Genomic DNA, 19,598 nt, shown 5'->3' on the forward strand with positions numbered 1-19,598 from the left:
ATGAGCATTATATATTGACCGAATCAATGAAATTGAGGGAAATCTTGAGTGTTCTACCAGTTCGGCTGTACCTGATCCATCACCTGATCACCTGCCACTTCTCCATCTTCTCTCTCCATCCTTCCCTCAGTGCATATTCTTCAGCATCTCTCACCCCCACTGCCCAGGAGTTGACCCACTAAGTCCGTGTCCTTTAATCCAAGGCTTCTCACGTGTGGTCCCCAGACCAGGAATCACCTGAGGATGGGAAACTGTTTCATCAGTCCCCCAGTTGTTTGTGGTGGACGGGATGCTAATCCATCTACTCTGTGTTCCTGGGTTGACAGTTCTAAAAGACACCACAATCATGTTATTTCACTACCACCACTATCCCCCACCTGCCCCCGTTTTAGCCTTTTAAGGGTCTCTTCATGCCTAAAAGATCACACATCAACTCTTTTAAAAGAGATTTCCCAAAGAAGCCACTTCCTGTTGATAGCTCACAGTAAATGGTGCTGCTGGATTCGTGGTCTCCGATGGAGAAGATTTAACTCTGGAACCAAAGACAGTCTCAGTCACTCAGAGCTTTGTGTAGATTTTGTGAGTCTGAGTGAACTCCGGGAGTTGGTGGTGGACAGGGAGGCCTGGCATGCTGCGATTCATGGGGTCGCCAAGAGTCGGACACAACTGAGTGACTGAACTGAACTGAACTGGGATAAAGAAAGCTTCCAGCAAGAGGCAGTGGAAGGGGGCAGGAGAGTACCTGCCTCACTGGTTTAAGCGGGACCTTATATACTTTTCAACTACCTGCTGCTGCTGCTACTAAGTCACTTCAGTCGTGTCGGACTCTGTGTGATCCCATAGACAGCAGCCACCAGGCTCCCCCGTCCCTGGGATTCTCCAGGCAAGAACACTGGAGTGGGTTGCTGAGAATACATAAAAAGAATACCTCAAGGTTGCAAGAGTTCACCAGACCCTTTGCCAAGGCATACATCCTGAGATAATTTAGGCACAAGATTAGCCAGGGAGAAAGGTTCCCTGCAGTGCCTCCAGGCAAGATACACTGTTGCTGTGCAACCAGGGGTACAAGTCTTGAGAAACAGGTTCCCAGGCAAGATCTGTTACAATTATAATCATTAACATAGAGCCTAAGAAAAGCATTTCCATGAGTAAGACACTGTGCTGTGTGATCTTAGTTCCAGACCTAAATATGTAGCTCAGGCAAGATACATTGTTGCACAAGGCTTAAGGACAACATGAGCAAGACTGTTCACCTCCTCCTTAAAGGGTCTTGGACTGCCTGCCTAAGCTTTAACTCTTTCACTGGCTTCTCAGCCTCACCAGTTGCTATTCCACGTGGGTGTATGCTGTGGTCCAGCTCTGACAAGCTGCTGGGCATTCACCCAGTGAGGCCAAGAGCAGAGCGATGAAATCGTCATGTATTTAGTAGAAGTCATAATGAAAAACATCAAGATGTTCCTGGATGTGATTTCACTGGGATCTCAGAGTGAATACTAAATTGGGCAGCCTTGATTTCATGATTTATTTAAGAATTATTAAAAGTGCATTGTAGACACTAGAAGCAAGTTTAAATGGGGCATTATAAGTGGTTTTGGAGTAGGAAATGGCAACCTACTCCAGTGTCCTTGCCTGGAAAATTCCGTGAACAGAGGAGGCTGGCGGGGTTCAGTCTGTGGTGTCGCACAGAGTCGGACACGACTGAGTACACACACATGGTACATAAGTGGTTTTGACATTTACATAAGAATTAGTGATACATCATTTGAAAAAAACCCTTACAGCTGTATAACCTAGCACACCAAGAAACAAGATAAAAATAATTAAATAAGATTACTTATTAAAAGAATAAGTCTTGACAAATAACATTTATTTCAAACTTCCAAGGCATCTTGGTGACAGAACATCCACTAACATATTTCTTCATTACTTCATGAGAAAAAGCAAAAATTGTAAACTTTATCCCCATTAAACAGATAGGAAACTAGGGATTAACCTTGTTATATCAAAATAGGTAATTAATAGATGCATTTACTGTCAAACTTAAGGGACTACCACCGGCCACCATGCTATTTGTCTTTGGATTTTTCAGCTTAACCACCATCAGGTACTACATATGTATACACACACACATATAGGCAAAAGCAATTATATGTAATTTAGAGATAAACTAGGCAGTATGATTCTTATAAGAAAAAGTTGCAATTGAGACCAAAGAATAGTTCAGTTCCACCAAGAACCTGCTTCTTACAGAGACGATCACCCGAGGTCAAGGTTATTCTACATCCCAAAATTTTTTATAATATTTTCATAATAGACATTCCACTAAGTATTGCCAGGCCATGCTAGAAAGAGAAGAAAGGAACTCCTGTCTGATCTAAACTCTGGGTCTCACACTTTTCATGACAAATGAACTTGGTCATTTCTTAGTTTATGTGTCTCCTGTCTTCTGGAAAGAATACCTATGGTCACCTCAATTCTGCCATGCCTTAGGGTGTGCTCTGCCTCCCAGACCATGAGCCTTGGGGCTGGGAAGAGCACTTTTCCCTCTGAGAGTCTAGAGGTGCTGAAGCATGGATGCAGCCTGAGGACAGAACTGGTCCACAACAGGGAAGAGCAAGGCCAACCCCTACTGAGAAAGAGAGATGAGACAGGGTTCCCCCAGGTGCCAAGAACTGAGGTCTCCAGGGCCCACATCCATCCCTGGGGGCTCCAAGCTTCCCAAGCTTTTGTCACATACAGGATCTCCTGGAGTAACTGCCCAGTGAACCCCGTTAAGTTTCAGATAGATTTCTGTCCTTGGTCACCAAGAGTCCTAACAGATGCAATCAATGTTTCCAAAACAATATATGTCAACAAACAATCTTAATACTTGCAAAATGTTTGACTGAACACCTCTTTGTACAGAATGACACATTTTATTCCATAAAATATTTGAAACAGCTGAAGTTTACAAGCTTACAATGTTTGAAATGAGATAACCATTGCATTACATGGCTACATTAAGATAAGTACTAGGACATTGTTTTTAACAGGAAAATACACTATGTACAATGTTATAATTTAACTGAATTTCTTATCTTAATGTTTAGTCTGTTATCACAAACATGAGGTGATAAAATTATTTCTAGGTTTGAATCAGTGCTACAGTACTATATGTTTAATATATGCTATATATGTATATATATGTAAGTACATATATTACATTAGGACTCTGTATAGTCATGAAAATTCATAGAAAAAATTTTAAATGCAGACTGAGAAAGCAAATTCATAGATTTTTGCAGATGATTTTAATCTGATTCATCACTGCTGAAGTAAGAGCTGTCACAGTATTCAGCCGTGTAAAGGAACTTATGAATGACTGGGTTCATCTTCGGAATCCAGTGTCGGGGAACCAGATATGTTGAGAGATTAAATAAATCTACAAATACTTTGTACCTGTCACTGGAAAAACACATATATACAGATGTTTTAGAATTATTGATACAAAAGATTTTTTAAAGTTTCAAATAATGATATTTTGCCATAAATAAATTTCTATATTCTATCATATTATATATGTTACGTGTTGTATATATCAAGTAGTGTTAGTATTAAGATTGCTTCATTTTTATTCCATATCCAAAATTTATGTCCATAAAACAATATTACATGTTTCAGCGATCCAGACCAGACTGGGCCAGAACAAAACCTAGAGTTATTACTGTCATGCTACTTTCATGAAGATAAAGATGTGTTCCTATTTCTGATTTTTAAAGGGTGGGATGCAAAATAATAAATTGAAAGCAAATAAAATTCCCAGTTGTTCATTGGAAAATATTTCCCACCTGTAAAGTAGCTGCCAAGTAACAGACATGAGTGTATTGATATATTGAAACACCATCTTAGATTATATAATAAATGTCTATAAGAGTGGTTTTCACTTTAAAATTGCTTTTGTGTTTGTTAGCCAACTATTTTCACTTGCATTTCACCTGCAGAAGAACATTTGTCTTTAAAATCAAATTTGGGTTCATATTTTGCTGTCATTTGCAACTCATGTGACCTTGGTCAAGCTGTCCAAAGCTTAGTGTTTTGGTTTCCAACTTCATCAAATAAAAACCACAATCCCTTCCTCTCACCAGGCTTTTGTGATGATTTAATGAGAAAGTGACACACTAGGAAGGTGGTTTGCGTTCACTATTCCCATCGCCACTGATGGGTGTGCTCATTTTCTGTGATCATTTATGGTTTCATGCTCACAGAATTTATTTCCAGGAAAGGAGAAAGTGTGTAATGATTATAAAAATTCAAACTAATAAATTTTTAGAATCATTCAATCTAACTTTTATTCTTGGGAAAATGAAGATGTATAAAAATAATGAAAACTGAAACTGTGCATTTTATAATTTAGTCAATCAGGTGGTAAGATTAGGGATGAAAATAGGTGAATTACAGAGAATTTCTGGGTCACTTTGCTGTACCCTGAGTTGAAAACACTTCTCCTTGGGTTAACTTGGTTCCCTCCCTCACAGGTGATGCAAATATTGGTACCGCGTCCAATCTCATCCCAGGATCCAACTGATGACCTTCCAGAAATAAGGATGTTTGCAATGATCTCCAAAAGCTCCTGTAGGAATTCCTTAATTTAAGGATAAATGTGTTGCCAGCAGTTCAGACAGGAGCAAGTGTAAGTGACTTGCCTAGATAAAGCACATCTCCGTGGACAAACAGGTGCTGGTGGCCCCGCGGAGGTGAAGGTGACGCCGGCTTACCTCACGGTGGAGCGCAGGTACTGGTACCCAGAGGACCCGCCAGTGCCCGCCTTGCTGCCGAGCATCCTGTGCACCAGGCACACGTGGTTATCTAGGTGAACACACACATTAGCTCCAGGGCGCTGAGGCAGAGGGGTCGGAACGATTATTGCCTCTGAAAAAAGGCTCCCCTTTATCATTCCATATGGGAGGTTCGCCTGTGAGCCTATGCGGCACAAGGGGAGGTTGCCTGGTGCTCCGCCTGGTCCAGGCTGCGCGGTGCATCCATTCTTCCCTAGGATTAGCTCTTGGATGCCAGGGCGGGGGGTGTGGGCACACTGTGACTTTTATGAGCCCTTGTTCCTACCGCCTTCGTGGGGCCCTTCCTCCATTAAAACAAAACTACTGACGTTATATTTTCAAGTTGTATTGACACAAAGATGAATACATTACTATTATAAATTAAAACATTTTCTTTGACCTAAAGTTTACTTTTTCCTTCTGATGATTCCTGGTGGCTCAGACGGTAAAGCGTCTGCCTGCAATGCGGGAGACCCGGGTTCGATCCCTGGGTTGGGAAGATCCCCTGGAGAAGGAATGGCAACCCACTCCAGTCCTCTTGAAAATTCCATGGACTGAGGAACCTGGTAGACTATAGTCCATGGGATTGCAAAGAGTCAGACACGACTGAGTGACCACTTTTCTTCCTGCTGATCAAACACAACATTTTCCTGGGCCCCCAGAGGACATATGAGCCCTGAAAACTGCCTGCCATGTGCACTGGGTGGGTGGCCCTCAGAGAAATTTCTGAGCTGTTTTTTCACAAACTAGCCCATCCCCCCCAGCACACACACACACACAAATGGAGGGCAGAGGGGTATTGGGGGCTTGAAGGGGAGCAGGGTTGTGGGTCAGGTTGGGGGGAAGGGCTTACATCTCCACTTGGTCATGAGTGAGTCCACATCCATGAGGAAAGTCAGCAGCTGGAAAGGGACCTGGAACCTGGGCTCTTCCCTAGGGAACAAAACCACCATCATCATCTGGACCATAAACATGTCCAGCCAAGTCCAGTGTGACAGCTTAGATAACTCTCCCAGGCTTAGGGGATAACACAATTCATCTTTCAGTGTGTGTTTAAAGATTCTAGAACATTTCTTGAAGTACATAAAATAACCAGAGTCACACCTCACCCCCATTCTCATAAAAGTCAGACACAGACAACATCTAAGGTTTTCTAGCCAATAATAGCCAGCTACTTCTTCCAGGCAAGGATATTAAACTGTGAAAACAAAGACTGCCTGTTAAAGTTTCCTCTAATACATATATACATAATAAATATATATTAAATAAATATATACACAAAATAAAATTATATATGTATATTTATATATTTTTTAATTTATATCTATGTAATTTTACTTATATATATATTTTTCAGTTTTCGTCAACTCGGTGTATTTTCTGCAGAGGATACATAAGCTTGAATGGCATATATTCACTAAGAATTGAGGAAAACAGTCAAAACTGTTTTTTATGCTGCTGCTATTCTCAAAAATAGGTGAAAGAGGATTAAAAAACTAAATGAATTCAAATAAGACACGCAGTAAACATAGATTTTTTTTTTTTTTGCTTTATACCAGCGGGGCATCTTTTGCTCTGACACATTCAATTTATGAAACACAGATGGGCCTCAGACATGGTGGGCGGTGACAACAATTAGACTTGAAATTGCAGAGCAAAGAGCACAGCAATTTATATGGTGCTTCTACTTCATTCTTTTTCATTTTATAAAACAGGAATAACAATGTCGTTAAATGACAGAACCTATTTCATGGCTAAGATTCTGAGACAGATTCAACTTCGGGTCCTTAGGACACAATGTCACAGAATTTAATGAAAAGGATATTTGATTAATTTGTGTGTGTGTGTGTGTGTGTGCGCGTGTGTGTGTGTGTGCGTGTGTGTGTGCGTGTGTGTGTCTGTGTTTAACCCGTGACAGGGATAACATTGGACTCTTGCTATTTAAAATAAAGAAAAACCTCATGAAACTTCACAATTATTTTCTAAGCTTTCCCCCAAATCTAAATGACTTTTTAAAAACTATGATTAGTTTTTAAACTAATTAGTTTTTAAAGCAATGTATAAGCTTTATACTTGATACATTATCTATATCTACTCCTCAATTTTTTGCTTCAAATTCTCTTCTTTTGATTTGTTTTTACCTGTAAAAATATATCATCAAGGCCCCCTGAAGTGCTTTGTACGATAGCCGTCTTTCTCCTGCAAGACATGGAACAAGTTTTAATTTAATAGGTAATTTAAGGCACTCATGTTAATTTGGCATCATCACCTTAAGTAATTGTTCATGTTTTTAGAAAATAATGTGAATGTTAGTTAAATATTTAATCCCTTAACTTGAATTTGGAAAACTATCATTTAAAACATTATTTTAGTATTAGATTTTAAAAAACAAAATAATACATACATGTATATACACACACACTTTAAATTCTCAAAACTTTTAAATAGACAGAAATCATGCAATAAACAGCCACAGACAAAAGGACGTGAGCTTTTCCCCTCTAAATATTTAGTTCCTGTATCATTTATGAATATCTCTTTGAAAATAATGCAACTAAATTATAGAATTATAAAGTTAGTTAAATATATTTTTCACTTTCAAAAAAAGAAAAAATTGATAAAGATAACTTGCAAGATAAATTTTAAAATTCCTTACTTCTATGAATGGAAATATCAATGTCCATTTTATCCCCCCGAAGTAGGGTTTGGTATTTTGAGCTCACAGTCTTATGTTCCAGGGAAAGGATCCTCTGAATAGAAATGCCTACCTTTACTAAGGAGATGCTCATGACGTTTCTCATCAAATAAGGACAGTAATACCTCTTTCTGCTTCTGAAATTCAGCCATTTGTTCCTCCTTTTCCTCTGACTCTTCCTTAGCCTTTGGGAGAAAAGCTGCATTAATATTCCCAAAAGAAAATAAATTCTTATTTTAGAAAATACTGCTTGTGAGAAATAGACTAGCCCAGGTGCAGAAAAGGTGTCCCGTAGGATATGCAGTGTATCATCTAAGAATATAAGCTTGGAAAATTAGGGAGGCCTCATGCCCACTGGTTCTACCCTTTTGTTTAAGTTTAAATGATTTGTTAAACTCAAATACTCTTTTCATAAATGTCATGATAAATGAATTCGGGCAAAACTGGAGTGACTATGAGGGGTCAATAATGTCTAATTTTAGACAATTATTTAATACAGGGAGTAAATTAATTCCAGTTAGGAAAAGTTAAGAATTCCTAGTCAGAGAAACTACTAATTCTACTGAAATTCTATCTTCAGAGCAATATTCTATAAATACAATTCCTTAGATATTTTTCACTGTTATATTTTTATTCACTTGATATTTATTGATTTGTTTAAGGAAATTTGCATTTTCCTGCCTTCAACACATGCTCTACTTAGAATTCAATTACTTGGAGCAAAAATCAGTTACTCCAGCTGACTTCCATTTACCAGATCAAGCATATCATGTGGTCAGAATGTGTGTGCCTTCTATGGCCAATGGACTATTCATTTATTCAGTAAATGTCAGGCTAGTGATAGAGAAAAAATTGTGAGCAAAAACCGAGTCCCCTGATCTCTATCTGGTGGGACTAAAACACTGAAAACTTGTTAAATTACAACCATACAACTAGGTTCATCTGAACCATTTCTCCACATATATGCATCAACATACTTTATTTTTCCTCTTTCTGACTTACTTCACTCTGTATGACAGACTCTAGGTGCATCCACTTCTCTACAAATGACCTAATTGCGTTCATTTTTTATGGCTGAGTAATACTCTATTTTATAAATGTACCGCATCTTCATCCATTCTTCTGTTGATAGACATTTAGGTTGTTGCCAGATCTTTGCTGTTATAAACAGTGCAGGGCAGGAATAGAGATGAATATGTAGAGAACAAATGTGTGGACATGGAGGGTTGGAAACAGAGGGCAAAAGAGTGAGATAAATTGGGAGATTGGGATTATATATACACTATGCATGTTTGTGTTCAGTCGCTCAGTCATGTCTGACTCTTTTGTGACCCCATGGACTGTAGCCTCTGTCCATGGGATTTTCCAGGCAAGAATACTGGAGTGGGTTGCCATTTTCTCCTCCAGGGAATCTTCCTGACCCAGGGATCAAACCCACTGCTCTTGCATCTCCTGCAGTGGCAGGTGGATTCTTCACCACTGTGTCACCTGGGAAGCCCTATATATACACTACTATAAAATAGATAGCTAGTGGGCAGCTACTGTATAGCACAGGGAGCTCAGATTGGTGCTCTGTGATGACTTAGAGGGGTGGGATGGACAGGTTGGAGTCTCAAGACAGAGGGCATGTATGTATACATATGGCTGATTCACTTTGTTTTATAGCAGAAACTAATACAACATTGTAAGACAACTATACCTCAATTTTTTGAAAAAGAATTTTAAATAATTGCAACCACGGGCAGTGAAATAAAGGAGCAATGTCATACCATCACAACTTATAGTAGCAGAGAGTTCAATAAAGACCCTCCTGCTGAAGTTTTCCTTGAAATAAGACCTGAAGACTGGGAAAGAGTTATCTGGGAAAGGAGAATGGATTATGAAATTCAAAGAGCCAAATAAGCTAGAGATAAACAGTTGAGAATTACTGGTGTCTAAGCAGATGCTGCAGCAGCAGGTATAAATGAGTTCACCTGGTGGAAGAGGAAAAAGAGGATACAAGGGACCTGAGCCCATGCATTGTGAATCTCCATCAGTTACTGGTTTCAGAAAGAAACATGAACCCATGAAAGAGCTGGAGAAGTAAGGGTCAGAAAGCTAGGTGAGAACAAAATGTTGATACCAAAACCATGGCGGAGCGGGGTTGGGTGGGGAGAATGTTCAAGAAAGTGTAGGTAGTGATTAGTATTAAAGCCAGTAGGAAATGAAATAAAATGAAGATAAAAGGGCCATTGGATTTACATACGGGGGTCACTTGTGAACAACAGGAAGGCAGACTGAACCACGGTGAGAATTAGATGGAGAAAAAGAAATAATTACACTCACTGCTGTTCTAAATACCCTGCAAATATGAATCCAATGTAACGTTCACAATATCTCTATGAGGTAAATACTCATATTTTACATTTTGCCCATGAAGGGAGGGAAGCAAATGAACCAGGTAGCAGAAGGGTATGTTACAGGGTCACCAAGAAGGGAAGGGGAATTTGACCCGTGACTGTGACAACACTGCACGGTGCACATAGCCTCTCAAGATGTAGAATTGAAACAACTCTTCCAAAAATTTGGTCATGAAGAAAGGATGAGGGCCCATAACATGAGAGAAACTGAGGAATCAACAGTATTGTTTTAACTGAGGGAAGTTTGCCATGGTCTGAGGAAGAACTCAGCCAATAGGAGGAACTCAGCATACATGAGTGAAGGGGAAGTTACGTGACTTAATGTATTGGTTGACTGGTCCTTTGTGAGCCCACTTCTGTCTAGAAGCAATCATAACATGAAACTTTCAATAAAAATGAAAAATCTCTATTTGTCTCATCTCCTCAAAATCTTGCCTACAATAAACTCCTTCACTTATTTTTTATTATGCATCAATAAAATTAAATCACTTGTGTAATATATTCCAAGCAGATGCACGTGTAAAAGAAAAAGAATATAAGGAAAATGAAAGACTAAGAGAAAATAAAATTAAAATAAAATTCCCAAAACTTCTCCTATAGTAAACTTATGTTTACTTATGGTTTCACAAATACCTGAATCTTTGTGAATTCTTCTTCCAAACCTTTGACAATGTTCTTTTCAAGCTTTCCCCAGAAGTTAAATCCATGCGGCTCTAAACCTGGGGTTCTTTCCAGCCATGCCTGAAGTAAATATTTTTCAAGTGAATACATTGTAAAATTTAAAATATGTCAAATGTTTTGTAACAAACATTTGTGAACTTGAAATATAAAATTTTCCTGGTTTTGAGGAAAATGTCAGTATATCATTAATCTTTTTGTATGTAAACGTTTCTCTTTCCTTTCAATATCTGCAGTCAAATGCTCTACCACTGAGCTATATCCCCTCTCCCCTTCAATTTCTTCATTTATAAAACAGCAGTGTTTTTTTCTCCTAATCTAGAAGGCAATCAAATTAAAAATTTACTTTCTATTAAATTATTACAGATATTCCAGTTTTGTTCTATAGATCTATGAACATATGTATATGTTGTTTTAATGAGGTATACTGGTTTATTCTCAAAATAGTTTATGTCTTAGGAGCTGAAGGAATCATATCATATATAATTTGATTTGATCTAAATGCAAGAACACTGTGTACTTAGCAACATTGAAATCAGCTAGCTACTCAATTATTTCCAGATTCCACAGGATTTTTAATCTAGAAATAAAAACGAGTCCATGCATCTCTATGAGCTCTCATATAGCTTATTCTTGGTTTTGAATTTAACTTTGTGATTCTTTTTCTATAGCCATTAAGTGGCATTAATATTTATTAACCTAAATCTGTATTTATAATGCCCAGGGGATTAGTGAGCAGAGCATAATTTGCTAAAATAAAAGTTTAATTTGCAAAGTAAAAGCCTTTGTCCAAGAAGTCAAGACTGTACAATCCTATTTAATAATTTTCTTGCGCAGAAACTAATAATTCCTCAGGACCATGTACAGACCCACAGAGAACTAGATATGACTGGGGGAAATCCTGAAGGACAGAACTTTAGTGATGAACCTTAGTGATGTAGTTTAATTAAGAAACATACTCAACTTGTGGAACTTTTCAATTATGGAATATTTTAAAGTAAAGCTCATTAAATAAATAACCATACCCAGTTTAAAAATCAGCTAACCCAATGCTAGTTGCTTAGCAGCAATGTTTAAAAGGGTTGTTTTAATAAGATATAGAGGTTATTAAATGTTAACATATCATTGACTATAGAAATATCTCTGAAGTTCTCAAGAGAGTTCTTAATATTTTAATTAGTGGAATTTACCAGTTGAAGTATTTTTATAAGTTCATTCTTCTCTTATTTACAACAAATGCAACCCAATTTCGACAGGAGTTTTGAAGTCCGGATCTCGCAGAAGCTCAGTGAACTACACGTGCTGAGCGAAACGTTACGTCTGCGCACGCACCTCAACCAGCTGCAGAAGCGTCCTTTCTTGCTCGGACTTCAGCAGAAGCTCGTTGTCTTTCCCTCTGAAGTTGTCGCGGTAGTGTCTTCTGTTGTAAGGGACCCTCAAGCTCTGCAGAACCCCTATCTTGTTTTCTAACAGGCGGAACTGCAGACTCTGGAAGCCGGACGCCGGGGATAAGTACTCTCTTTGAGAACAGGTCCCGGGAGAGAAGAGCAGGGGAAGGTGCACATTGTAAATCACTGTAACACTGCCTTCTTGGGGAGGGGGGAGGCGGTGGTCATGTGACTCTGCAGGTGTCACCAGGCACAGACACACAACAGCCCAGGGCTGAACCCATGACTTGGACTTGATCCAATCAGGACAACGAGCTCCTAGCCATCATCGTCTCTGCAGGCCGATGTTTGTATAGTTTGTGAAGGGTCATAGTGTACCAATGTGTGTTTATATCTGTGTATGTGCGTTCACATGTGTGCTTATATATACACATGCATAGATGTACATGCATGTGTGTATACTAAGTTTTTTCCTAAGGTAAAGACAGATGAACATTGAGCAATACTTCTTATTCAATAGTGCTAAAAGTTCCTTTGTAAATTTTCTTCAGTTTCTCCTTAAAGTTCAATTCTCAAAGTTCAGCACTGTGAGACTCCACAAGTGAAATGAATGGAATGTTGCCTAGCACAAAAGAGGGCATCACAAAATGTGATTACTCCCACCAGGCACAACCCTCACATCCCTATAAATGTTCTCCCTATAACTGGTACTAAGACTTCAATTTGTTAAGTATATACTAAAAAGGAATTCTACTTCTTTTCATTTGATTACCAACCATGTAGAGGATACTGCTTCTGCACCCCATGCTCTTAAAATTTCTTCTCAAATCTTAGTTATGAAAAAGTTTTCTTATAAAATTTATAGTTTGACTGCTAAACATTCCATAATAACCTAAGTGGGAAAAGAATCTGAAAAAGAATAGATACATGTACATGTATAACTGAATCACTTTGCTGAACACCTGAAACTAACACAACATTGTTAATTAACTGTAGTCTAATATAAAATAAAAATTTAAAACACATAAAAAATACAATTTATAGTTCAATCCATAATTTATACTGTCAGTTTTGGTTACATGCTTCTTTACATATCATTCCTATTTCTCTTGTATTTTTGGTTTTTAATCATTTAAATTTAGAATGTGTATTATATCAGCCTTTTAAGCCATTTTGCTAAGCTGTCTAAAATCCTTTTGGGATAAAACTAGGGTACACATGATGAATTGAATTTAATGGATCCTGTTATGTTCATATGTGAAAGGAAGAGATGAAATATTTTCAATAGCTACTCAAATGCTTCGGGATGACGGCTCCCAAGTGCTCACAGTGACAGACTGTCAGCAAGACTGACTCCTTAACGCCACGCAAAACAGCAGGCACGTTCTCTCCAGCCCATCAGAAGGGAAGGGTAACCCCTGTATGCTGGCAAAGCCGCGCGCGCACCTGAAGTCATTGAAGTCCAAGGCTGTCATGGTCTCCAGGACGGAAAACTGCTGGACCAAGAGTTTGAGGATCACCACCACTCGGTGCATTCGGGTGATCACCTTCAGCATGTTCCTCTCATCCCTCACCTGGGTGTTAGGAGACAAGACACTGAGTAATCAATCCTCAATTCTGGGAGACACTAAACAATGCACTCCTGTGGATGTTATCTCTACTTTAAAGAGGAACATTTGCATTAAAATGTGCCTTAGGTAGATTCTAAACTAATGGCAACTCTGAATTGTTTGCAAGAAGTGTCTGCAACATTCAAATCTTTTTTTTTTTTTTTCTTTAAAACTAGAAAAATTCTATGGAAGGACAATTTAAGTAAATTCTGGAACACAACTCCCACTGATTTCAAAGCAAATGTCTCTCTTAGTTTTGCTCTGAGGAATAAAGTTTAGGAGAACGTGGAAACTTGTGGGTAAGAATTAAGCAGACACTTGGGTTCCTCTGTTCTGTCTCAAGGGCAGGAGTTGCCATGGAAATGGATGGGGATGATGTTCACAGAGAATGGATGTTCTCTCCTTCCCAGCCCCCTTGGCACACGGGCTCTGAGCTGGAGAACACAAGGCTGTGTCCTGTGTCCTCCAAGGATGAAGGAAGGTACGTGTGCAAGAAGTGGGCTGGGAGGGAGACTGAGGGAACATCACCAGGATTCTGACTCTTCCTCCTCCCACTCTGTTCCTCCTCATCCTCTTCTGGCTCATCCTCTTCGTCTTGTCTATTCTCTTTCCCCATCTCCACCTCTCCTCCTGTGTCACCTCCTTCATCATTGCTCCTATCTTCTCATAGCAAACATTCATTAGAAATACAATTCTGGTAGCTATTGATTAAAGAATCTACATTAGCTGTCCTGGCAATCCACTGTCATTTGTAACAACTTTTTGCAGGGGAAAAAATTGATTTCTAAACAAAGGACTTGAAAATAAAATTTGAAAGGCATCTTAAAGCAAGGGCATGGTGATAATTACGCTGGAAGAACATGACCAAACTCTCTACACTAGAAACTTTTTTCCCCCTTAAATACTAATTCCACCATTTGGTGTTAAACTTTTCCCATTAATAATATTTTCTACACTCTCAAAGAAAAGTATGAAAGGAATACTGTGACATAGCAACTCACATGGCCATTCTGAAAGATCTCACGAACAGAATCTAATTCCCACAGGATCTGCTTAAACCAGAGTTCATAAGCTGCAAGGAGAAGATCATCATCAGTCGGGAGCCTTTTGACCATAATTATATGAAAGACAAGGCTAACACATTGAAAGAGAAATAAAAATGTAACTTAAAAGTCTATAAATGCCAACATAGCCCTATGCTATGCTAACAAACAAGTATTAGTGATCAAGTTAAAATAGCCTCCTTTTAATGAATGTTTTAATATGTCAGGTATGTTATCTATATGCTTTATGTTATTTTTGAACTGATTTCTTTCAACTAAATACTGTAAATGTCTTTTTGGGATACAGCAAATAATCTTATCTTCCCATGTGGAAGCTGGAGGTGTGTGGAGAAGCAGAAGTAATACTGAATATCTATAAAGTGAGATATTAATAATTCATTAACGTAATGAATGGGCTTCCCTGGTGGCTCAGACAGAAAAGAATCTGCCTACAATACAGAAGTTTGATCCCTGCAATAAGGGTTCGATCCCTGGGTCGGGAAGTTTCTGTGGAGAAGGAACTGGCTACCCATTCCAGTATTCTTGCCTGGATAATCTCATGGACAGAGGAGCCTGGTGGGCTACAGTCCATAAGGTTGCAAAAGTTGGACGCCACTGAGCGACTAAGCATCATGCGCGCAACCTAATGAGTATGATGACATGTTTGTTTCTAGAGATTTAGACTTTACAGTGGAGAAGGCAATGGCACCCCACTCCAGTACTCTTGCTTGAAAAATCCCATGGACGGGGGAGCCTGGTAGGCCGCCGTCCATGGGGTCACTAAGAGTCAGATACGACTGAGCGACTTCCCTTTCACTTTTCACTTTCATGCTTTGGAGAAAGAAATGGCAACCCACTCCAGTGTTCTTGCCTGGAGAATCCCAGGGATGGGGGAGCCTGGTGGGCTGCCGTCTATGGGGTCGCACAGAGTCAGACACGACTGAAACGACTTAGCCGCAGACTTTACAGGGAGGACAAGTTATGAACAGGCTGAAACTCTGTCATATTCATCAGTTTCCCTCAGCTCCTGGCATAATGTTTGAGATAAGATAAACACTGGGTGATTATTTTATAAATAGATAAATTAAATAGCAAATGTAGTCATTAGGGGAACATGGAAATGAATCATTTTAATGATTGCTCATGCATTCTGTTTGGGCAAAGGCTGTGCTTCTGTACTAATGAAAGGAATAAAATTATACCTTTAAATTAGAGCTAAGGAGACTTTAGAAATCTAATTTCCATCTTTAGACAAAAAGAGCAAATCAAATATTTTTTGATCAGTTTATTTATCAATTTTTCAAGTTTAACTCTGGGTAGCAGGTCCCATGACCTGCTTACCTTGTGTTCTAATGGAAGGAAAGTTTCTCCATCAAATGATGCAAGCTACCATTTACTATGAGCTCACTGCATGCTGTACCTTGAACTAAATGTGTAACACACCTTATCTCATGTCATCCTCACAGGAGCTCTGTGAATGAGAAGATGTAATCATTCTTCCCATTGTACAGATGGGGAAATGAAGAGAATTACTAGTCCAGAAACCAGACTGAGGTTGCATCATCTTTAATGGTAGAGATGGGATTCGAAATAGATTTCTGATTCTAGATGTATGCTCACCTGCTGTCATTCTGCCCTCATTGATTTTGTCTTGGTATAAGCCACCAACAGAATGTCACCATAAAAAACAGAAGAAGTAACACATTAAGCCAATTATTTTCCTTTTTTTTTTTTTTTTTCCTCAAAGGAGTTGGTTATATTAGCCAGTCAGTGAAGAAAACAATCATTTGAAAGACAGAAAGAATGGATAAGACAAAGAAACATCTAGAAATGCAGCGCTGATCAGCATGAGAGATGGAGCCATGATCAACCAGAGGACAGTATTAGATACAAAGGATTTAGAGTAAATCTGAATGTTTTGGGGTAACAGACTTCTGTAAGACACATATTTGTGAAATCTTTCACACAAGTCAAAGAGTTCTGAGACTTCCTCAACTTCCAAAGTCATGGACTCCTACGTTAAAAAACCACTACCCAGAAGTTAGAAGTCTGGAGAGAATGAATACACATTTTAGATAAAATTTATATTCCTGTTTAGTACCAAATTTCTGTAGGACGTGTACAGTTACAGTAAATGTGAGTGATCTATTTCTTGAAAATAGCTCTGAGTTGACAAGTAGTGACATCTTAACTTTCAGATTCTTTGTGAATTCCAAGAGATAAAAAGTCTCTTTGGATTAAGGACAAAGTCCTACCTGATAAGCAGTGAGGTAACAGAAAGAAGACTGTAGTAAATCCCAGAAGGAGGACCTATGATAATTTATCTGATAGCAAAGTCTTTGCAAGCACCCTAGCAAATGTGATCCTTTACTCTTCCACCATTCTACAGTTAAAAGCATTGTAACTCTCCCCATTACTAATGGGAAACTACTATGAATAGTTACTGTTCAACCCTGTGTGTGACTTACCTTGATGAGTTATGATAAAAAGATGTTCATCGTGGATTTTATTTCCTTTCATTTCACTTTGAAGCTCCTGTGCATTCAAAACTTTTTCCAACTTCAAACAAAAAAAATAGAAAAACTGATTTTGTAGAAACTTCTATTTACATGATGAATAAGTTACAGTTAGGATCTAATGTACACCATAGTGATTGTAGTTAATGACAATGCACCATATACTAGATCTTAAGTGTTCTTACCACAAAAAAAAAAAACAAACAAACAAGAAAGGTGATTATGTGACATGATGCAGGCATTAGTTAATGCTCTGGTAGTAATCACTATGCCATATGTAAGTGTAATCAAATCAACATGTGGGCACCTTAAACTTATGTGAAGTTATATGTCAATTATATCTCAGTAAAACTGGAAAAAAAGATTACAAAAAGACTGATATTGAAATTGCAAAACTTGATTTTTACCAACTTTAATAAATAGAATATGATACTATAAAAAAAAAAAAAACTCCCAAATACTCAGGAACCAATCTACTTTCTTTTAAACAATTAATGTCTCTTCACAAGGAGTGAGTTGAATTTATGAGTTTTATTCTTTTCAGAAGAAATTATATCTGTGTATGTGTGTGTGCTGTCATGTCTGACTCTTTGCCACCAAATGGACTGTAGCCCACCAGGCTCCTCTGTCCGTGGGATTCTCCAGGCAAGAATACTGGAGTGGTTTCCCATGCCCTCCTCCAAAGGATCTTTCCAACCCAGGGTTCGAACCTGAGTCTCTAGAGTCTCCTGCATTGGCAGGTGGATTCTTTATCACTGTGCCACTGGGGAAGCCCAGGAATTTTTACTAATACATACTATTACCCTCACTGAGAAATCACATCCCTTCCATCTCTTGAAGCCAGTGCCATAAAAGCTCTATAACTTGCTTAGCCTACTATGTGTCTGCTGTTCTTTTATTCTCCTAAAGAGTCAGTTCTAAGAAGGTCTTAACATTGCCTATCAGCTCATCCTTAGAAACCCATCAACAAAGTCATCAAGGATTCTAATCATTTCACATCTTAAAAATAATCTCCAGCAATTTCCCTAGTGGTCCAGGGTTGGGACTCCATGCTTCCCCTGCAAGAGGTGAGGGTTCAACCCCTGGTCAGGGAACTAAGTTCCCACATGCCAAGTGGCAAAAAAAAAAAAGATAAAATAATGTTCAAATACCTCTTTTTAACACCCTTCTTTCCTCTAAACATATGCCTTCAACATTTCCACTTTACAATAAAGAATTTAAAAGAGAAATTGTCTGGCTACATTTGCAATTCTAGGCTGGGATCTAGTAATCAGGTCTCACGTGAACAGGTCGTGCAATGCCAGCCAGTTATCTATGCTTTCTCTGCCATTATTGTACGTTTGTTGGGCAGGTGAATCTTTACATACAAGTCTTAGAATTTTCTAATAAAAATATATGCTCAAAAAAGCATACATTTGTATAAAAAGAGATATCTTTAGATCCATAAAACTATTGGGTGACTGAGAATCTTTACGACCCCATGGACTATACGGTCCATGAAATTCTCCAAGCAAGAATACTGGAGTGGGTAGTCGTTCCCTTCTCCAGGGGCTCTTCCCAACAGAGGGATCAAACCCAGGTCTCCCACATTGCAGGCAGATTCTTAACCAGCTGAGCCACCAGGGAAGCCCAAGAATACTGGAGTGGGGAGCCTATCCCTTCTCTAGGGGATCTGCCTGACTCAGGAATCGAACCAGGGTCTACTGCATTGCAGGCAGATTCTTTACCAGCTGAGCTACCAACCAGGGTCTACTGCATTGCAGGCAGATTCTTTACCAGCTGAGCTACCAGGGAAGCCCAACTGCAAAAACAAACACAAAACAATCCCCAAACATGAAAATGTCATGTAACTGAGTTTAAGGCCCAAAAATGAAAGATAATTCTTGTAAGGACCCTGCCACTTACTTGCAGGTAGTTCCCATAGATAAGTCCTCCTTTACTGGCTCTGTTCACACCGGCCTGTGATTTGTCTTCTTCACTGCCTTGTGCAGAGAGTGGTTTAAAAGCATATCTTCAGGTGAAAGAAGTAAAAGGGGAAAAAATAGAGCTTGAGAAAGCACAGTACCGAATAACAGGAGCGACGAGAATTCTCTTATTCCTAACTTTTCAAAGTAGATGATTAAACAGTGGAAGAAGGCTGACAGTTTTCACCTTTGCTCTTGAAATTCTGAAATTACTTTTCCTATCTGACCTTCCTAAGAGCTTAACCATACTCAGGATAGAGGTAAATACTCACCCAAAGCTCTTTCCTAAAAAGGGGCACCCACTCATGATGAAGATACACTGTCAGGGCAGCCCAGAGCTCTAACTGTAGCTGGATGATGAGGCTGACCTCCCCAGATGTCCACAGCTGCCTTTTATGTACCCTGCCCACCCTGCCCCAGCCAATCAGCCCCTTTGCATCTCCTAGTGGGACTTCTGTTTCAGTTGGTACAGAAGCTGAACTTTGGCAGAC

General features: G+C 39.0%; 1 protein-coding gene across 8 annotated transcripts; it reads right to left on the reverse strand.

The window, feature by feature from the left end:
* Positions 1-1,850: 1,850 nt before the first annotated feature.
* TDO2 (tryptophan 2,3-dioxygenase) lies at positions 1,851-19,531 on the reverse strand. Of its 8 annotated transcripts, none has more exons than XM_070769215.1 (13): positions 19,380-19,531; positions 19,049-19,154; positions 17,096-17,186; positions 16,248-16,277; positions 14,586-14,656; positions 13,421-13,548; positions 11,919-12,105; positions 10,542-10,649; positions 7,583-7,694; positions 6,956-7,013; positions 5,668-5,747; positions 4,755-4,845; positions 1,851-3,444 (listed from the first exon to the last, which is right to left on the reverse strand). In XM_070769215.1, exons 1-13 carry the CDS (start codon positions 19,412-19,414, stop codon positions 3,291-3,293), a joined length of 1,251 nt encoding a protein of 416 aa, XP_070625316.1. In that variant the 5' UTR covers positions 19,415-19,531; the 3' UTR covers positions 1,851-3,290. The 8 variants fall into 8 exon arrangements, with proteins under 8 accessions (XP_070625316.1, XP_070625312.1, XP_019833483.1 ...); XM_070769211.1 differs by having other exon boundaries at positions 4,755-4,959; XM_070769214.1 differs by lacking the exon at positions 1,851-3,444 and adding an exon at positions 4,299-4,609.
* Between the last annotated feature and the right edge of the window lie 67 nt (positions 19,532-19,598).

Source organism: Bos indicus, chromosome 17, assembly GCF_029378745.1.
Source record: "Bos indicus isolate NIAB-ARS_2022 breed Sahiwal x Tharparkar chromosome 17, NIAB-ARS_B.indTharparkar_mat_pri_1.0, whole genome shotgun sequence".
Lineage (NCBI taxonomy): Eukaryota > Metazoa > Chordata > Mammalia > Artiodactyla > Bovidae > Bos > Bos indicus.